Here is a 22266-nt window from a genome sequence, read left to right as displayed (position 1 = left end):
TCCCATCACACAAAAAGTGAAGCGATACACACATGCATACAAGCACGCACACTCCTACCTTAATTTCAGCAGTTAATGTTTTGTCCATTTTCTTTATCTGCTCTTTTGACTGAACTACTACAAAGTAAATTAGATGTAATGATGCTTCACCTCTAAATACTTCATGCATCTCCAAAAATTTATTCTCTTACATAACCACACCAGTATCTAAAAAAAAAAATTAACAGTAATCCCCTGTACCATCTAAAACATCCCACATACACAATTGTTCTTGCTGTCCTCCAAATGTCTTTTATAACCTTAGGAAAGAAAGGATTTAACCAAAGATCATGCATTTGGGTTGTTTTCAAGTCTCTTAATTTAGAGTGTGGTCCCTCTCCCCTATTTTTTTTTTTTTCTTTTTTTTTTAATCTTCATTTTATTGAGATATATTCACATACCATGCAGTCATACAAAACAAATCGTACATTCGATTGTTCACAGTACCATTACATAGTTGTACATTCATCACCTAAATCAATCCCTGACACCTTCATTAGCACACACACACAAATAATAAGAATAATAATTAAAGTGAAAAAGAGCAATTGAAGTAAAAAAGAACACTGGGTACCTTTGTCTGTTTGTTTGTTTGTTTGTTTCCTTCCCCTATTTTTCTACTCGTCCATCCATAAACTAGACAAAGTGGAGTGTGGTCCTTATGGCTTTCCCAATCCCATTGTCACCCCTCATAAGCTACATTTTTATACAATTGTCTTCGAGATTCATGGGTTCTGGGTTGTAGTTTGATAGTTTCAGGTATCCACCACCAGCTACCCCAATTCTTTAGAACCTAAAAAGGGTTGTCTAAAGTGTGCGTAAGAGTGCCCACCAGAGTGACCTCTCGGCTCCTTTTGGAATCTCTCTGCTACTGAAGCTTATTTCATTTCCTTTCATATCCCCCTTTTGGTCAAGAAGATGTTCTCCATCCCACGATGCCAGGTCTACATTCCTCCCCAGGAGTCATATTCCACGTTGCCAGGGAGATTCACTCCCCTGGGTGTCTGGTCCCACGTAGGGGGGCCTCTCCCCTCTTTTTATGTCATTTAACTTTACCTTTGAAAGATCAAGCCATTTGTCTTAACAGAATGTTCCACATTCTGAGTTTGGTTTTGGTGGCACCCTTTTTTGTGTTTAATGTGTTCCTTTATCCATAATATATCTTGTGAGCTGGAAGTTAAGTCTAAAGACTGAACAAATTGAGGCTACATGTTTTTGACAAGAATAGTTCATACGTACTTCATACTGAATCCCCTTGAAGGCATATGATATCTGGGGGTCCCAGTATTAGTGATGCTGTGTTTAATCACTGTATTAAGGTTGTCACAGCCATATCAGTGCACTGTAAAGATACTTGTCCTCCCCACCCCCCAGGCTTTGTGGTTAAGAAGTGATCTCATGGTGCCACGCAATCTCTAGTTCCCCATCCACCTCTCACCTATGGTTTTAGCATCATTGATGATCTGTACCTGAACCTTTTGTTTTCATTGAGGATTACAAAATGTTTTTTGTTGTTTTTTTTTTTTTTCCCTATTTTAGCATTCCTTCTATATTCCTTCTACTGGCATTCATCAGTTTTTTGTTTTTTGTTTTCCGTTTGTCAACTGGTAAAGCTCCTATTAAAAACACAGGATACGTTATTTTTTTTTCCTGTAATTACTGATTTTCAGAGTAAAGAGTTACTGTATGGAGTAGTCATTTTTAATAAAATCATGTTGGTTTTTTCATCAGAATTGGTGTAAAAGTAATCTTTGGTTAGGAGCTACTTCCTCTTCCCTACAGAAAATCATGGTCAGCTCTTGATTTTTATTTTCAAGTATCCTTGGTAGCTAATTTGAACATCACAAAGCCAGAAAGGAGTCATATGGTAGATTTAGTCCAGTCCTATACCTGCTATCTTGATGAAAGACCCATCTTCTGCTTCCTGTGATGAATGTACTCGGTACTTCTTGAAGTATCCTGCTTCCTTTTTGAGATTGTTTTGTTGTCTTGAAATTTGCTTGTTGAAAACCTGGTTCAGATTCTGTCCTCTGGAATAATGCCACTTGGCAAATATTTATTGATTGTAACTGTATTCAGGGTGTCATGTTTGAGCCCCTGTATTCATTCAGTGAAGCACATCAGAGTTACGTTTTACATTTGTGCATGTGTGAGTGACCGGGTCAGCTGAAGACTTAGGGATTTCTTCATTTAGTTGGTGTAATCTCATTTAATTGATATTGTTTGAGTTGGGTTAGAAAGGGTGGGTGGGTAAAGTGTGAGAAGCAGGGATGGTGAAAAGGGGCAGGAATGTCATTCCAGTTGGACACAGTGTCACTGGTGGACTCAGGGATAGAAGTCTAGAGCATTGGACGGGAAGAGTTTCTGGCGATAGTGAGAAGTCGTGGCTAGAGGAGCTTCTGTTGGGTGTAGGGGGCAGGCATGGAGTGTGAGCAGGGCTCCTGGCACACTGCTCATCACCCACATTGACTTGGGTGGGAAGGGTTATGAGAAGGATAGAGGAGGAAATCTTTGGAAATTCATTTGCCACCCAGCTCTTTGGGAATGGGGAGGGCATAATCTCTGTGTGACATTTCATGGTCTTTCGTCTGTTCTCCCTTTGACTTTTTTACTCCTGTGAGGGCCCAGTTTATTTTGCTTACTCATAGCTTGTTCTCCATTCATCAGTTGATGGACCTTTGGGCTGTTTCCTTTTTTTTGGCTATTATGAATAAGGATACTCTGAACATTCATGGATATAAGTTTCAGTGGAATTGCTGGGTCATACGGTAACCCTTATGTTTAACTTTTTTAGGAACTCCCAAACTGTTCCCAAAGCAGCTGCACCATTTTACCTTCCCACTAGCAATATATGAAAGTTCACGTTTCTCCACATTCTGGTCAACACTTGCTAGATTTTGTTGTTGTTTTTAAATTATAGCCATTCCGGTGGGTGTGAAGTGGGTTCTCCTTTTCTTTTGATTTGCACCTGGTTCTCACTTGCTGTGAGACAAGCTCTGGCTTCAGCCTTCAGACCTAGTTCCTGCCACCATTTAACCATGCTAGTAACTTCAGATTACTCAGTGAGAATTGGAGTGGCTCAGCCCAAGCTATGGATTGGTTGCCCCTTTGGTCAGGTCTAATCAGGAGTTGCTGGCTGGATTTGAGTCACAGCATACAACAGGGATTCTCCTTCTTGGGTCTGGAAAGTGTGGGGAGACCAGTGAAGCTAGAAGGGGAAGTTGGGTATGGCAAACAAATAGACCTGTGCTGTAGTAGCCTTGAAAGGTAGTTGGGATCAAGCTCTTGGAGGACCTGAAGTATTAGAACAAGGAGCTCTGAATTTTAGTAGCTAATACTGTATTTAGCAAAACAGACTACAGAGTAGAGAGAGCCTAGGGGTAAGGAAATAAATTGAGAATCAAGAAGTAATGAGGACTAAACCTAGGAAATGGAAAGGAGAGATGTGGGGAAGATTAGCATGGATAGGACTGGACCAGATGTGGTGGTTGTGGTAAAGGAACATAGGAGATGGTTTTGAGTCTGGGAACAGGATGAGAATGTTCCCCTTAGGAAGGACAGATTTGGGTGGGTGGAAGGGTTTTATATGTGTTACGGCTTTTTAGGTGCTAGTAGAACACAGCATATGTGTATGCAGCAAATAATTAAGAAAAATCTAAGCTGAAAATCCAGATTTGGTCTCCTCTGGCTCTGGGTGAAGTGAGAACTGAAGTAAAGCAAGCTTACTGCCTCTTATATGCCATCCCTCAAATAATCTGCAAACAGCTGGCCTCTACCTGCTTTTTAGAACAGCTTTATTTATGTATAATTGACATGCAATAAACTGTGCATATTTGAACTGTACACTTTGAGTTTTGACATATGTATACAGCTGTGAAGCCATCACCACATTCAAGATAACGAACATACCCATTTCCTTCTGTCTTGCCGCCCTACCCATCTCCATTCTGGGCAACTTCTTATCTGCTTTCTAGCATGCATTTTCTAGAATCTTTATATAAATGGAATCTTACACTATGTACTCTCTTTAGGAGGAGGTGTCTGGTGTCTTTCACTATCATTATTTTGACAATCATCCATATTGCATGTTTTAATAGTCCATTCCTTATTATAGCTGAGTGTTGTATATATAAACCCCAAATAGTTTATCCATTCTCTTATTGATGGGCATTTGGCTTGTTTCCATCTTGGGGCTGTTACAAATAAAGCTGCTGTGAACATTTATGCACAAATCTTTGTATGGACTTATGCTTTCATTTCTCTCAGGGTAAATCCTTAGGAAGGGAATTGACGGGGCATGTGGTAGGTGTTTATTTACCTTTCTATTTTTTTAGTTGAGATAAAATACACTCTTTTTAACTCATACAGTTGAGTGGTTTTAGTATGGTCTCAGGATTGTGCAACCATTACCACTAATTTCCAGCACACTTTCATCACCTCAAAATGTAATTTTAAATTTTTTAAATGCTTTTACCATTTTACATTCCCTGCAGTGTATGAGAGTTCAGTTGCTCCATATTCTCACCAGTGCTTTGGTACAGTCCTTAAATTTAATTTGCATTTCCCTGATGAGTGATGATGTTGAACATCTTTTCATGTACTTATTTGTCATTTTTTTTTTTAATGAAAGTATCTGTTTAATCTTTGTCCCCTTTTTTAGTGTTCGTTTTCTTATTGAGCTTTGAGGGTTCTTTTATATTCAGATGTGTGATTTGCTAATATTTTCACCCAGTGTGTGTCTTTTTGTTCTATTAACAGTGTCTTTTGAAGCTTAATTTTGATGAAGTCTCATCAGTTTTTTCTTCTGTAGATTGTGCTTTTGGTATGATACCTATGAAATCTGCCTGATAGAAGTTTCTGTCAACCTCTTGAAACCAGCTCAAATTTTAAACCAGGCCAGGGTCCTAGTTAGGAACCCAGAAGACATTTACATTTACGATTTGTCTTCCTCACTGGATACACTGGAGAGACAGAAATCATCAGGGGAAATAGAGAAGCCTATTATAAAAGAAGATAATCAACTGCGCAGTCATCTGTCAGTTATGTGCAGCAACCTCTATTACTAGGCTGCTTGGCTCGGTCAACTCTAAAATGATGGGAGGTTCCCCGCCCTCCATCTTTCTTCGTTTTTTGAGCCTAATTTTTTCTGACAAATGAAAACAAAAAGGAAAAAAAAAACAATTTTAACAGCTTAAGAAAAATATAATTAAGAAGGCAAATCCCCCATTTTTCTCTTGCTGAAAAAAATCCAAGTCGAAATGACTTTTTTTTTTTTTTTTTTTTTTTTTTTTTGAAGTAAATACTACTCTTCTTTTCCTTATTTGGGAGTTGACTTAAAAGCAGTGCTTTTATAATACCCCTCCTGCTTACCTTGGATGGGCATTTTTGATAGATGATGGTAAATTTTTAGGGGAGAGGAAGTCTTCAGCTAAACAACATTCCTTGTGATTTTAAAGAGTTTCCTGGGCTACTGGCTTTTTTTCCTTTGTGCTTGGACCGTGTCTTCCATCTCTGGGTATGTGTGGCTGGCTCCCTGTTGAAAAAATGTAGGTGGCTGAGGCCATCAGAACCTTCACAGCGTGAGGAGTTAGTTCTCTCTCCTGGCTTCATGCCCTGCTTTGCTAGAGAAGGAATCCTATTGTGCTTGGGATGAGGAAGCATTTGATCAATACATACTCCCTTTTCTCCAGTGTCCTTGTCCCTGTCATCCAAACACTCCTAGTCTTTAGGTCCTTGTCTGATTTCTGCTTCCTTCCTTCTCTTTCTAGCCTGTGTTTCCTCTCTTACTTCCTAAATTCCTAAGGGGACTTAAAATCTGTGTCACATGGTTGAGCACTCAGTGAGCCAGAATCATGGCCCGCCCGACTAGTTTGTTAAGCATCTACGATTTAGAGCCCTACTCGGGCACAGGTGTCCTGGCTCAGGCACATTGCTACTCCTCAAGGTTGTGTTTGTTCATTGTTGATGGTTATTTCCTCATTAGACTCTTACTGTTTTACCTACCCTTCAATGGAAAGAAAGAATATGCTTTAAGTTCTATGTTGGTAGAAAATTTCCTCAACTGTGGGGCTCCTCAACAGAAGATTGAAGACTATTTTTTGGCATCTGGCCCCAGCAGGCACATCATTATTATTATTATTATTATTATTATTATTATTATTATTATTATTACCCAGCAAGCATCATCATCATCATCATCATCATCATCATTGTACATTATTTGCTATTCTTGTTTTGGAGTTTTAAAAAATTCCAAGTGTGGAGACAGATGATCATATACCTTACTGAATTTCTTTTACTTTGAAATCTTGTTTCGGGAAACGGTGAGGAAGAAATTATTGAGGAATATAAATCCAGTCCTGTGAAACACCTCAGTATGCCATGGTTTTTAGAAGAGTGCTTGAGAATAAAATACACATGAGCCCCTTACAAAATTGCATTTCTCAAGAGGACCTTCTCAGATCTAATGAAACTATCTAAACTGTAACCAGCAGAGTTTCACACCTACTCAGAGTATGAGTGTTGTGCAGGATTGTAAGACTTGTGTTTAAGTTTTCATAACTTTATCTTGCTCAGACACGGATTCTATAATCTGTGCAGTAGATTGAAGTGACCAGCCTCTGGTCCTTGGTGTTCCTGTGTTGTTAATGGTAGTGCATGCTTTGACTTGAATGTCCCTTTGCTTCTGTGCTCCCCTCCTTTCCCGTAAGTCAGTGATTGTGAAGCAGTTAACTGAACCTCAGTCTCAAAGAGGTTACAAAGATCTCGGTATAGTGTTTGGACTCCTGGTCTGCCAGGACAAATATTTTCAAGTATTTTGGATTCTGAAGTAGCTGTGATGCAACCATTATCTCACTGTTCACAGTTTAATATTTGCGTCTAATGAAGACTTCATATGTTGAATAATACCTGAAGTTTGCTCTTGAAGAACCATTATCTTTACTGTGCTCTCAAGAGGGAAGGGATAAAAAGAGTGAAAGAAGTTGGGTTATCCAAGTATAAGGTAATGAAATGAGTAATGATCATAAGTTGAGACTGGAGATATTGGAAGAATATTTATTAATTCTAGTAAAATGCCCCCAGAATTGTCTAGAATTGCAGTGTGTAATGAATGGAACATTCTGTGATAATGGAATTCTTCCTTATCTGCACTGTTCAGTGTGATAGCTGCTAGCCATGTGTACCTCTTGAGCACTTAAAATGTGGCTAGTACTACTGAGGAACTGTATTATATTTTATTAAATGTCATTTAAAGTTAGACATCAGTGGCTAGTAACCACTGTTCTAGACAGTAGCTTAGGTCTAGACCAGTGTTTCTCAAACTTTTTTTGTGTGTGTATGCCCCTTCCCCCAGCCTTTTTAGACATATATTTTTTTCCGAATTGTTTCCCCTCCTCCAATGAAATTTTTTAATACAGTTTTATTGAGATATATTCACACACAATACAATCCTTCCAAAGTATACAATCAGTCACTCACAGTATCATCACATAGTGCAATGAAATTTTAATACCATAGATATCTGCTTATAGATTATGGCTCCAAGAAGGCCACAAACCCTTGTTATATCACTCCATTGGGAATGCATGGTCTAGACTAATTGAGGGTTGGCATCCTTGGGCAATTATAATGACTCCTAAGACTGGTACCTGTGAGGAACGCAGTTCACACCTTCACAGTAAGTTCTTGGAAGTTTGAAAAATTCTCCATCAGCCATCCTTTTTTGTCTTGAGTTGACATTCTTAAAAGTATCAATGTTTTTTAGTTATGTATGGAAGTTGTACAAAGATACAGATATTTTAAAAGACATATTAGCAAGCAGAATCTAATCCAGAGATAGGCAGCCAGAAGTTAAGGGATCTAGAAAGCCATGTTGCATGGAGAAGAGTTGAGAGAACCCCAGATGTTTGATCTGGTGATGGAGAAACTGAGTGTCTGCAACTAATGATGTCTGGCTGGAGAAGGATTAGATTGGCACTGTACTGCTTCAGAGGACAAGGTAGGTAGAGGAAACATAGGGATAGGTTTCAGTTAACTAAATCACTTTAAAAATTAAAGTTGTCTGAAAATGGAACAGACTGCACAGGAGGTGGTTTTGTCGTCACTGGCAGTGTCCAGAGAGAAACTGGGTGGTGTCAGTGTTGTGGTGGTGTCTCTCCTATTGAGTTGAGATAAAATGACTTCTAAGGACCCACTGCAGTTGAATTTAGGGTAATTTGGTTTTGTACTTCTCTTCCAACTGACTAGATATTTCTAAATATATAGAATTACATAGAACCTCTTGTCTGGTTAACGGATTTTGAATTGGCCCCTGAAATTTCCAGTTTTAACACTTGCAAAACTACAAAACAGGATGGTTTACTTATCAGCTTGTGAAGTAAGAAAGCATTTGCAGTCTCTGGAAGGTCAGCCGTGGCGTCTAACCCTGTCACTGATACTGAGTGGGCACGCAGCAGGTGTTCGAACTGAATGAGGCGTGTTTACCCCCAGCCCATGGTTAGTGACCATAGAATCAGACACATGCCAAATATGATGAAGTGGGGCATAGAGGAGAGATGTCAGGGCATAGGATATTTTAGCCTGAGATGGTCCTAGAGGATCAGAAGGTGAGGAAATAACAACAGCTTATGTGGGTAGGATCGCGTGAGTGCTAGCTCCCAGCCGTAGGCCTCACGTGCCTATACTGTCACTGCAAAATCAGTAGAGGCTGAGTCAGTTCAAATTGGTATAATGAGAATAAGTCACTTAGTGGCCCAGCACCACTTTCTTAGCGCTGCTTTGTTTTTCTTTTCTTCTGGTGTTAGCCAATTAAAAGTTCACAAAGGTCTCCCTATGTTTTTCTCAAATGGCAAGGGTCTTATGCTTTATACGGCTCTCCACTGCAGTGCTTGCTGAAGTATGGTGCAGCGCATCAGTGGTGATACACATTATAATTTTAGGTGGTATGTGGATGAATGTGTAACAAATATTAGAAATACAGCTAGTCCCTCAGACGCATTTCAGTGAATTGACGTGTGGATATCACAAAGATTGGAAAGGTAGTACGAGAAACTGCAGTAGTGAGATGTGGTAGGTGGAATAATATTTGTATACTAGGCACAAGGTTTTCATCATGGCCACTTACTGAATGTCTTTCATGTGCTAGTTGATATGCTAGGAGCTTTCTTCTGCATTATCTAATTTGTAGAGTTTAGAAGTAGCCTTTTTTCACATGAAAGCAGAGGCTCATTTCACGCACACAGTTGAATGTGTTTGAGATGGGATTTAAACCATGGCTGGGACCCTAAAGCCCATGCTTTTCCCACTGCTATCTCGCCTCCTTCATCGAGGGTGGGCTTATGTTGCCTTATTTTGGCAATTTCTAGTCATCTTTCTCTGCCTGTTGTTCGGCACAACCATTTAGCCTTCTCCCTGAGAGTTTGGGAGCATCTGCTTCTGGGCATCGTATGGTAAGGACTGTGATCTCAAGTCCTTAGCATCTTCTTTGAATGGGATAATCAAAGCAGAACTATAATATAGAACATTGTCTTGTATTTTGCACTTAAGGTACCCAGTGAACATTTGAATGGTCAAGAACCAGCCACCAGACAGCCTGAGTTCAAATCCAGGCTCCACAAATGACTATGGTGGTTGTAAACAAGTTCTTTTTCTTTTCTGTGCATAAGTCTTGAGTTCTAAGGAAGAAGCTGCCGTTTGAACCCTGGCTGAATGGACAAATGCTGCATGTGCCGGAAAAATCCTCCCTGTGGCACAGGCTAACACCCATGTGAGTGGGGAGCTTTGCTGTCTGCCTTCCTGCCCTGTAATCAGTGTGCAAGAGGATCACCTCTCATAATACCCCATATTCTACCCGGGCTAGGGTTCAGGGGCAGCAGGACTTATGGTACTAAGGCCTGCTGTAAAGCAAAAAAAAAGTACCTTTGTGTTCTCACATTTTGCCACTGCATCACTGCAGTGCATGCCAGTTGATTTGTCCGTGATAGGCTCTAGGGAGAGGTGGGGCAGTCAGCAAAGATGAAGGAAAGGAGGGGTTGCTAAGGCATTTCTTTATGTCTTGTATAACCTTTCTGGGTTTTCTGCTCTCTCTGGCTGCTCACTGCTAAAAGATCAAGGTCCATGAGCACAAGGAAGGAATGTCTTAAGTGATTACACAGACCGTACCTATTACTTAATATTACTACTTCAGAGAATGCTCCCTGGCCAGAATTGCCAGCCAGCATTTCCTGCTAAGTGATATATATACATATATATGGTGCCATGGTGGGCAAGACCTTATAGTCTTCATTTGAATAAAAGATAGCCTTGTGGTAAGTAACTTAGCCTCATTGGTTCTGGGGAACCTAGAGGACGGCACTTACAGGGGCAGCAACTTGAAAATTTGTATGTAAACCAAGAAAGACTGCTGCTCTCCATGTCCCTTCCTTGTCGTCAGGGCTTGTGCACTTGCCTGTTCATCAGTTGTTTACCAAGTCCTCACGTATGATGGCACTGCTGGGTTTGGGTATTCAGGGATGAAGGGGAAACTAGCTTTAAGGAGAACTTGTCTCTCCCCACCACCACCTCCACCTTCCCCTCCCCCAGCTAGGACATAGACAAATAAACATTTGTCATGATTCAGTATGATAAAAGGGTGCCCTGGAACCCAGATGCTCTGGGGGTGGGGAGAGAGCCTCTCTAGATATCACCCCCTTCCAGATGAGCAGGCTCCTGGGTACAAAGGCATGAAGGATGTGTGGGCCTGCAGGAGCTGCAAACTTACCCAAGACCAGGTGTTTGGGGGTGGGAATGAGGCATTTTCTGGAGAAAGGTAGCAAGGATTGAGACAAAGTGTCTCCCCTTCATGGTCATCTGGAGCACCCATAGCAGCCTGGCATTAGCTTTTGTTTTCTAGATCAGGCTTCACAGTCCTGCTCTTTCTAATTTTAGTCCTTTAACATTTTCCACTGTGCTTCTCGGGGACTTGTCTGAAGCTTGTAAGGAAATGAAAACAAGCAAAATGTCCTGGCCAATTAATTTTGACACGCTGAACACGCCTTCCTTAATAGTTGCTTAGTCTTGATTTTGAAAACATTCAGTATTTCTGGCTGGGAATGTTCTCTTCCTGGCTGTACTACTTACTCTTGAAGCACCGTTTTTATACTGCCCTGTGTAGTGATTGTTTACGTCACCTTGTCTAACCAAACAGCAAACCTCTAGAAGGCAAGGGCAGCCTTCTGTTTGGATTGCTCTCAGTGTCTGGGCACATGCTGACATTCCCGTTTTAGCACAGGCATCTAGACGTAAGCCATAAAATCCAAGCACAAACAAGCATTCCCTCAGTTAACAGTGAATTTAAGATATAACTCAATATAAAAGTATCTTTTAAAAATAGATTTGGTTGCTAGATTGCCCCAAGCCCTCTAATATTGGAGAAGGGGAATATGTTAAATTCAACAGAGCTGTTATTTTTCTTAGTCTTGGAAATCCCTGTGAATGAACTGTGTAGCATGGAAGTAGTTGAATGTGTATTTCATGTAAGTGTTTGTTTCCAGATCCTCGAGTCTGTTAAAGCAGTCAGTGGCTCTCAAACTTTTCAGGGTACAAACTGCTTCAGCAAGGCAAGAAATTCAAACAGACCCTGCTCACTGCCCTGTCCGTTTGGACCCTAAGTGTGGGTTCCCCCTTTTGACAAATTCCAATCTGGTTTGGCCCCACTTAAATGGTACCTCTGCTTTGACTGAATTTTTCTTACAGTGCACAGTAACTGTTATTCAGATCCTTTCTCTCACCTGTATTTTTGGTCTGTGTCTATCCTCCCCTCAATTATACATCATAGAGTATTGATTTTCCATTTAAAGATATCATGGGCATTTAACCAAATGAAATACACACTTAACTGAATAAAAATCATCTGTTCTTTGTGTGTCAAAGTCACCTCAAACCTAGCATGTCTAAAACCAAACAAAATTCCCTCCCAAAAAAACACCTGGCTCTTTTCCAGTGATACATGATACAAAAAATCTTTTTAGTTGCTTAAAACATTAACCTTAGATGACTTTCTTGATATTCCTCTCATGTCCTGCATCCTTCCCAATCTAGTCCAACACTAAATGCTATCCATTTTTACTTAAAATCCTCTAAAATGCTCCCCATTTCCTCCTGCTTTCACCAAGCTCTATTGCAGCCATCTCTTGTCTGAAGTTGACAGCCCCCTTCTTCACCGTTCTGTCAGGGGGCCTTCCCTCCTTCTGCTCCAGCTCCCACATCACAGGTAAGGTGAATGCTTCACCATTTGGACACTGCTGCTTACAAATCTCAGAAGGTGGGCTTCTCCTTCTCTGTGGTTTGAAGACCTTGGCCTGGCCTTCATGGTCCCATGTGTCTGGCCCCTGCACCTCTAGCTGCTTCTTGCCCTGCTCTCCCTCTGCCTTCCACCCACCCCAGCTTGCTTTCCATGCTTTATACTTTGTTTCTTCCTACAATAGTGCCTTTGCCTGTGTTATTTTTTCTGCTGGGAAATCACTTTGCTGTCGTCTTTGCCTTATTCAGATCCAGGTTCAGCTGGTCTATCTTGGAGGAATCCTTCCGTAATTCTCCCAGCTAGGACAGTTACCCTTAAAATTAACTTAATGCATGTCTTATCACAATAGTATTTTATTTTTGTGTTTTGTTTGATTTTTTTCCTTTAATCTAGGGGGCACAGTGTCTGTTTCCCTCAATATCTGTTCAGTGAATAAATGTAGTAAGATTAATATAACACTGATTGGTAGTCCTGAGGCTTTAAGAGCTCTATTCATGCCATGATCAGAAATCAGATAATACAAGCTATACGTTGTCAGTAATCATCCTGACCAATTGCCCAATTCTGCTTTGCTGACTAATCCTCTTGTCTTAATTTCTGCAGGACCAACACTATCCTTAACTTCTAAAAGCTGACGTTATCATTCTACGGAGATGGCTTTTGCCAAAGCCGTTATTAACTCATCCAGTTTTCTTCTCCTCACCACACTGGTGGTTTTTCTACTCCTGCCCCCATCCCCGGAAGAAACCTCTTGCCTCTCTGTTGTCCCCTTCTCTGGGTACTCCTGGAAATATGTGGCTATGGCCTCCTCCATTTTTCTGTCTGCACTTCTTGTACCCACATCACCTGTACCAGCTGATCGGGGAGTTTCCCAAACATCTCCAGTTTTATTCTTCTCATTTTGCTACTACTTGAAATTATGGATTCAATTTTAATTCAGTACGTTTCCATTACTCAGTGACACTTTTTCTTGACTCTTCCCTGGGCTTAGAACTTTGAAGTTCAGTTTTAACTGAAGCCAGTCTTTCGTGGATCTGTCCTTTTTCCTCATTTCTTTCTTGTAGTATTTCCTGGATTTGCCAGTCCTCGTATTGATAACGTGGCTGCTCTTAGATCTCCATCCCCAGAGAACACACCTAGCACCCTTAAAATATCTCATAAATAGCACTAAATTGTCTTAAGCTCCATGCTTCCTCAGCTGAGATGATACAGAGCCCTAGTAAGCCTAGTAAGAGAGGCAGTTGGTGATAAGAGCTTACATCACAATGGTTGCTGTTTGAGCTTGGGTCTTGGTGTAGCTAAATTTTTATTTTTCCTTTATTTATCTCTGTGCCTGCCAAGCAGACCAAGCAGACCTACTTTCTGCAACCAGCAGTACTTGTTCCCTTCCACCTCCTGGCTTTGCGGGTGCTTTTTAGGGTTGCTTTTTCTTCGCTGTGTGATTACTGATGTCCCTGGAAAGGGCGTCCCCAGCAACCTCCTGCTACTCCACCACCCTTTAGTAGTGCCTTTTAGCCTTTGTAATGGGAACTCATGGTGTGATGTCATTTTTTTTAAAATTCTGCTCTTCTTTGAACTTTTTTCTTTCCGCTTTAAGCTCCTCTGGGGCAGGAATGCAAATTCATTCACATTCATATTATCTCTTTTCTCCCTTTATCAAAGAAACTGATTTTTTAAAAAGCTACCATAATCAGATTTTTTGTGTATAAGCCTTCTTTTTAGAAGGTGTATGCTAAATGTTTCTAACCTCTGATTTGTCTTTTCAGATTTTTCTGTCTACAGAACTAGCAATCTTGTCCTCCAACCAGAGGCTGATTATAAAACCTTAATCTGGAATGTTTGCCCTAGAAGCTATGTCAGTGTATTAGTGAAAATGTCCACATTCTTGATTTTCTTATGGATATTCTTGTTTTGCAAATAAAGTATGAAATACGTTACAATTTTTGTAATGGAAAATTACAGATAATGTACAAAAGTAGCGAGAACAGTGTTATGAACCCCCATGCTATCAGCTCACGGCCAGTCTTGTTTTGTCTGTGCTTCCTCTCATCCTTTGAATTATTTCGAAACTTGAAACGTCGTTTTGCTCTTCATGATCAACTCAACCTGGTAGCTGAGATGAAGGTCTTTGTAATCAATCTTTAGGCTCCAGTCTCACTTCTGAATATTTTTTAGAAACCTGGTTACCACCTGAGCCTCTAATTCCTTACCTATTAAATGAGAATTTCTAGTGTCCACCTCACAGGCTTATTTGATGATTAAATGAAGTAACCTAGGTGAAGCCTGTAGTACAATGACTGGCACAGAGTGAATGTTCAGTAAATAGTGCTTATTTCTTTTTGCTTCATGGGCTGTATATACTCCTCTACCTTTTTCGCCCTAAACTGATTCCTTTGGAATGTTGAAGAGTCTGCCTACAAGAGATGCTACTGTTCATCTTGATGATCAGCCCAGTAGTATTCTATGACGTAAAAATGCCTTCCCGGTGTTCTCTGTGGCTTTGTCCAAAATGTGATCAGCAAATGTTGCTTGCTTATCTCACTCTGAGCCTTGAAATCCATCAGTTTTGAAGGCAGGAGATCTGCTGATTCTTCTGTGGTCAGTCAGAGCACGGAGTCTCAGAAGAAATTGTCTTTGGTTAAAATTTAGAATGGTACTTTTGAATCTGTTCAGAAACCTATGACTTCTGAAATCCATGTTCACATGATGCTTCTTCCAGAAAGCTATATTTATACTGTGTCTCAACAGATCACATTCTAGTAACCAAATAGGCAGATTATCAGACAGCTGAGACATACATGTAGAGATGAGTCTGCTAATCCAAGAAATTTAAGTGGAACTGGTTTGACACTCTCCTCTATTTGATTAGCAGTGATTTGTGCTAGTGATAGTTGGGGTATGTTGAAATGGGAATACTAGTTCCCTTCTGGTGAGGGTGGAAACAAACAAAGATATTCTGGAAAATAATTTGCCAGTACATTTCAAGAGCCATTAAAATATTCATACAGTTTAACTGAGTAATCACACATTTGTGAGTCTGATAATTAAGCTGACATTATGTACAGAGGTTCATCTCAGCAAAGTAAAAAACAACAGCATGTTTAATAACAAGGGAGAGGTTGGATATATCCATATGCTGAAATGTCATGCATCTTAATCTTAACGGTAATGAAGACTTTTTTAATAATGTGGGGAGATAATTAATGTACAAAAAGCAAGATACAAAGTTGTATACAGTGTAATCTCAACCATTTAAAGGCAAACAGAAATGACATATTCCAGAGGCTAATAGTGATTGCTTCTTGGAGATGGAATTGTGGGTGGCGTTTTTTCTTTGCTTCATTCTGTTTTACCTTCTCAAATTTTATACAATGCAGTACTGTAATGGGGAATGGGAAAGCAAAGCCAATGGTGTGTATAGGACCTGGCTGTTAAGGGTAGGCAATTTGGAAAGGCCAAGCCAATGATTATGTCAATGAAATAGAGAAAGTTAATAGGTTTAACTGTTGCAGTGGGGTTTTTTGTTTGTTTGTTTGTTTGTTTAATTCCATTTTATTAAGATATATTCACATTCCATATGATCATCCACAGTGTACAAGCAACAAGCAGCTGTCCACAGCACCATCATATAGCTGTGCATTCATCACCACAATTAATTTCTGTTGCAGTGATTTTGAACCTTTAGCATTTGTTCCAGTTTTTAATGCCATCATTACAATTTTGTATTGAATGCAACATGTAAATCAGAACAGTGGATTGTAGGCCTTATGTCTTTGGTTTCTAGAACTGGTGTGTGTATGTGCCACCATCACCACAGGAGACTTTTTTTAATGCCCAACCCACCACTCACCCCTAGCCCTAGTGACCACAATCCCCTTTGCAGTGGGAGCTAGTATTGCAGCATGGCGTCATAGTTAGGTGTTGGAGCTTGGGCTGACACTCATATTTCCACATTTGCCACTTAATTGCTCTGTGACTTTGGACCTGATGACATGGTTTGGCTTCATTCCCTCCACTTTACACTATTGTCTTGGTGGCTTTGCAGACATTTCGCTTTCGGTTCCTTGCTCCTTGAACACCATCCAGCCTCCACCTCCACTTGAGTGCTCACAATCATCTTGTTTTCCTGATAACTGCACAAAATGGTTCTACTGCCAGGAATTTCAGACTTTAAAATTGCCCACTGACCCCCAACATTCTACTCCTCCCTGCTACTCTTGTTTTGGCTGCAGCAGTCCTTTGTTCTCGTTGCCCTTCCCCTGCCAGCCCTTTGCTTTCTCTGTCACTACTTCTCTGACCACCCGCACTTCTGCCCAGCCCAGACCCCTTGGTCAGTCATCTGAACAGTATTTTCACTGACCAATTTATTTGAATTTTTTTTTCTTTTTGTAGCTTCTGAGATGAAGAAAGTAATAACTCCAGGCTAATGGAGGAAAATTCTAGCTTTTGATTTGGTTATTACATAAGAAACGTTATCTTCGAAGGAAAGAATTGTTTTGGCATGTAGAGTACTGTTGGTGTTTGGTTCAAAAAATGCTTGTTCTTTCAAAGACAGGGTTTGGTTTGATAGCAAAAGGAGGGAAGTTTGTTCTGAGTATACCTTTTCTAAAAAGATTTTAGAGTTTATCCGTGTTTTAATGGATGCTATCCAAAATGCTCATTTCCAAGGACTGGAGTGTCAAAGGCATTGGAAACCTTTTCTTCCTCTCTACTCTGCCTGCTTCAGATTCTCCTGTGAAAGGAAGTGGTCTTATGATTTAGAGAACTTTTTACCAGGCAGAAATTTCAAATGTTGTAGCATTTTAAAAAATAGTTTCTGTCTTCAGAAATCCATGAAGGTGGTAATGGAAATGGTTACAGAAGTAGAAACTGCCAGTAGGGATTATGAAGCACACTCTTGGGCAGCTTCTTGGGCAAAAGCTCCCTTCAAGGTTTGTTTTTGTTTTTGTTTTTGTTTCTCCTTAGTTCTTCCAGAAACAAGTGTTCCTACTTGGTCCTGGAGAACATTAAGTATAAAAACGTAGTTCCTAAGTTTTTTGCCAATTTAAAGCCATCAACATCCTAGTGAAACCAGATGTGGGATTCCTTTGGCTCTTAAGTACCATTTGTTAACAACCCTCGGATGTTTAGCAAGTCCTAAATGAAGGTGAAAATCTGCATTCAACTGCAGTTTTTCCATGATGAACAAGCAATGTTTTTGTAATCAGAAAAGTTACTTGAGAAGTCAGCAGGTAACTTTTTTTTCTCCAAAATGGAAATAGCTTTTTAATTGAGTGTAAAGGTAATGTGCTTCTCTAGAAGTCACAGTTAAGTATGAAGAAAGCAAACCCATTTATAATCCCATCACCCAGAAAAACTTACTAATATTTGTGTGTAGCACTTTCAGCTTCATGCATAGCCATTTTTACATTTAAATCTTTATTCCATTGATAACCTGTTTTGGATCTGAGGTGTAAGAGTCTAATCTTAATTCTCACAGGTTTTTCTGCTCTATTTATTGAATTGTTCATCCTATTGCTGCTGAATTTTATGATGCCATCTTTGTCAAATATGTTCATTTCTGGGTTCTCTTTCATTGATTGGTTTATTTGTATTCCAGCCCCACGCTATTAATACTATATTTTTATAACATACATGCGAAAATCCTTCGAATTGTTTAAATGGGAGAAAATTAGCATCTTTACATTAATGATTCTTTTTGGAAATATCTCTTCATTTATTCACATTTTCTTTGTCTCAGGAAAATTGTCTTTTAACTCATTTAGGTCCTTTACCCTGTTAATCCAGTGGTTGCAGTATAATCTGAGAAAGTGAGTCTTCAGGAAAATGAATTAGCAAACGTCATGAAAATATTTATACTTTTAACTTGGTAACCCCTTTCCTAAACACTGTCTGTGGGTTGAGATTAATAAAACCCTTTCCTCTGCAGGAGAATTTTGCTTTATGGTAACTTTGTAGCTCTTGTAGCCCTGGGAATTATGTAAAAGCATAATGTCAACTATGTTGCTGGGTGGTGTTGCTTATGATAAAATGTTCCCTGGTTGGTAAATTGCATCTGGACTGAAAGGGATGTAAATGCCTGATGGGAACTCCATGCTTTGGGTTTTGCTGAGCGTTGACATACTCTTACACTGGACATATCTCTTGGGGGAGCCTGATCACTGCCTAAGGATTGGCTCCCTTCAGGAATGAGGGTTCTGAGTCCCTGAGTCTCCTGTGTCTCTGCCATGTGTGTATCCACACAGTGTCCTTGCACCTGAGCTGGACTGCTGTGGGGACTGTTGGCAAAAACTCTCACTGAAGCCCACCTGCTACTGCCCTGCTGTAGGCCGTGCTCCTGCCCCACTTCCTTCTCAGTAGACTGGTGTCAGTTGTGATGCAGTAGTCTTGTGAGTCTGAGTGTTTATTAAATCTGAGAAGACCCTTCCTGGGGCATTACTGTTTCCTGAGGAAACGATCCCATGGGCAGAGAAGTTCAAAGATGTTCTTTGCAGAACATTTATGATATTTTAAATTAAGGACAAGAATGACTAATTAAATGCTTAATTCATTCAAAGGAATATTAGCTGTTAAGATGGTAATTCGGAAGCACTGGAAACAAGGATAAATCATATTGTGGGAGGAACAAAAAAATACCAGGTTATAGGCTGAGGATGTGTGCTTGCTGTAGTGGGAATTAAGAGATTTCCATGCAGCATCTTCGGGTAGTTTTGGGAATTAATATGGTTTGTGGTTTGCAGATGAGGAAAGCAGCTTGGGGTGGGAGCTCTGCTTGCCAGGCAAGGGGGCCACACCAGCCTCTTTGAGAGATAACACAAAAGGAAGGGGACAAAAATGAAATCTCTTGTTCCAATGCAGGGAGGGTGAAGTGTATTTCTTTAATTTACTCTTTTTTGAATTTAAACTTGCCCAAAGTGTCACAGTGTGAGTTCTGGCTCAGAATGTGGTACCAGACCATAGAGGGATTAAGGGAGTCCAAGGGTAGGAAGATGGGGGTAGTGGAGATCCACAAATAATGGATGGTTTGTGGTATACCTCTCACTGCTGCTAAAAAGAAAATTCTAGATATGATGATATGATGGAAGCCTGAAGGAAACATGCATTGCCTCTCTTCTCCCCTAACTAACACTTTCAGGATATTTATCCACAAATGCTGGTATCCTTATAATCCAACCATGAGCACAAGGCTTGGGGCAGTGGGACAGCGTGAACCCTTGGTGTAGGTCATGGGCCCTGTGTAAGTGCCTGGTAAACTATGCCTCCAGCCTGGCTCCCAGTCCACACTGTTGCTGCAGCCACAAGAAAGACTCTGAACCCACAGAAGACAGCTGCTGTCATAGGGCTCATTATCTACTCTTGCCTTGGGGAACAGTCAGTTCTAATAATTCCTTTCAGTGTGTAGTCTTTGGTGCAATACCACCTGTTCAGAAAGAGAACAGTTGACAGCCAGGCATATGAAAAAGGGTGGTGGAGCTTAATTACTTCGCCTAAGTCCTGTAACTTTCTAGTTCTCTCTGCCTTCGAGGCTCCTTGTTCTGTTTAGTCATGTCTGTATTTGGCACACATTAAAATGATAGCAGCCAAGATTTATTCAACAGTATATTCTAGTAGCTGTCTTGAGCATTTTACTCAGTCCTCAGCATCCTTAGGATGCTATCTATCCCTATCCTAATAAAGAGGTTAAATGATTTGCCAGACGTCACCCCATAAGTGGCAAAACCAGAATAAAAATCCAGATCATCAGGATTCAGAAGTATTTGCATGCTTAAATCACACCCACTGTAGGCAGTACCACAGCCCCAGCCTTCAAGAAGCTAGACGATTAAAGATGAAACTAAAAAGTAGCTTTTCTGAGACCTGGGCTATCTTGTTTTCCCAAGCTGTAGAAGAGTTAACAGGCTTTATTGAACCCACTTAATTGCTTTTTTTTAATCTGTAAACATTTATCTCCTCCAGCTTCACTGAAGGCAGTGACTAATGTAGACCCTTGCCTTGTTATTCCTCATATCCGGCCCTGACTACTTAAATGTCTGCTGAGGATGCAGGGCCAAGGCTGTGTCAAACGATGTTGGTCATTTTTGAGGACGCTCACATTCAATCTTGAATTTCTGATGTTAGGAGAGGGCATAGGCCTCCTGCTAGGGATTCTGCCTGCCTGAAGAAGTGTGTTCCTCCAGCAAGCCTTAGATAAGTCAGTAACATTGGGATTCAGAATTTAGAACTCCTGTTTTTCTGAAAGCCACTCATTTTCTGAAAGTCACTGAACCAGGCTCTGACGACTCAGGTAAATAAGGCAGGAGCCCTATTTTGACACGTGGGGAGTGCTGGAAGAGGGTTGAGCAAAGATGAGACATCTTACTTATTGTCTGCTCCTGGGTAGAGATCGCTGCCTGAAAGGTTTTCTGGAAAAGGTCATCCCTAGAGCTGTTAAGTCAAATCTCATTCATGCACTAAACCAGTATTTGATAATTCTGTACTAGGCACTGGAGATAAGGTGGGGAATAAAACTGTCTTCATGGAGATTATTAAAAAAGGAGAAGACGGATGAATTCAGAACACAGAAATGCTAAAGTAGTATTACATGCTCTGAAGAAAAAGCAGAATAAAGAGATAGAAAATAAATGGGTGTGTGTGTGTGGTAGTTTAGATTAAGTAGTCACCTCTCTGAGGAAGTGATATTTGAGCAGAGACCTGAATAGAGAGAGAACAAGCTATTGAGTAAGTGGGTGCATTAATCCAAATCGATAGCAGCAGCATCCAAGCTAGAGAATACATTCGTTCGGAGTGTCCTAGGGGCAGGATGGCCCTGCCAGGCTATTTTGCTTAGCTCTGGGGACTTCGTTCGGAGTGTTCCTGGGGCAGGATGACCCTGCCACACTACTTTGCTTCGCTTTTGGCACCAGAGCTCTGATGGCTGATGCTGCTCTGTATCAGGGCCCCGCGATGGTAGGAAAACAGCCAGAAAGGCTCAGGGCACAGGACCTGGGGGCTGCTTTGTTGATGGTGACCAGGGGGGTGGTTCACTTTTGTATTCCCTTCATTCTCACAGTTCTTTCTTCTTTCCTCTTTAGTTTGAAAGATGACCTCTAGGAAGAAAGTGTTGCTGAAAGTTATCATCCTGGGGGATTCCGGGTAAGTCTTTCTCATGAATTGGAGTTTAGCTGTTTGGCTTGGATTTAAACTTGACCTTCTTGGAGCCTCTGCCCTCCATTCTGATGTTTGCCCCTTCCTTTCCAGTAGCAATGGCATAGGGCCTTAGGTCTCCCTGCTGTTTCAGGGCAGGGTGGAAATGTGAATGATCCCTTGAAATGTTATCCTTCATTCCCTGAGTTTTAGCATGATGTGAGGGGAAAGGTGGCTATTTGAACATACATGACTAATGGAAGGCATTTTCATGGAATCCCTTTTCTCCAAGCTGGCTAGACTAGGGAGTCCTGTTTAATTTAGATTTGTTGTTGTTGGCAACACACCTACAGTGGGTTTTGGTTACACGATGGGTTTTGGTTATACTGTGCAGTACCCTTCTGCTGTGTCTGATTCAGGCCTAAATGCAAAAGAGCCTGGGACTGAGAACTGGACTCTGGATCCTAGATCTGCCCTGGCTGGAATAACCTCTTTAGTAGCTCTTAAGATTCGGTGGCCCTGCTTTTCAGACCTGCGTCTGAAGTGACCTGTGAAAGCACTGACTGACTGGGACCTGCACGTTAGTAATACTTATGATATATGAGGGTGTGCCTCTTTATTCCAAAGTTTCCTGCCCTTCCTTTAATAAAACAGTGATCTCCCCTGTCGTCTGCAATTCTTGTTTGTGCATGCGCACACACACACACGTTTCAGATGATTCTGGTGTGCTGCTGGGATTGAAAAGCACTGCTTTTAGGCCATTGTTACCCACACCTGCCTGAGAAGAATCACCAAGCCCTTGTTAGGTACACAGATTCCCTTAT

At 40.8% G+C, this 22266-nt stretch overlaps 1 protein-coding gene across 1 annotated transcript in view; it reads left to right on the top strand.

Annotated features, from left to right (window-relative positions):
• Positions 1 to 22266, top strand: part of RAB7A (RAB7A, member RAS oncogene family) — a 79671-nt gene that overhangs the window by 29845 nt on the left and 27560 nt on the right. The window contains exon 2 of the mRNA XM_037803078.1: positions 21391 to 21451. Within this exon, the coding sequence (XP_037659006.1) occupies positions 21399 to 21451 (53 nt within the window). The 5' untranslated portion in view covers positions 21391 to 21398. The remainder of the gene's footprint in view (positions 1 to 21390; positions 21452 to 22266) is intronic.

This window comes from Choloepus didactylus, chromosome 1, assembly GCF_015220235.1.
Source record: "Choloepus didactylus isolate mChoDid1 chromosome 1, mChoDid1.pri, whole genome shotgun sequence".
NCBI lineage: Eukaryota > Metazoa > Chordata > Mammalia > Pilosa > Megalonychidae > Choloepus > Choloepus didactylus.
This window is presented reverse-complemented; position numbering and strand designations above follow the sequence as displayed.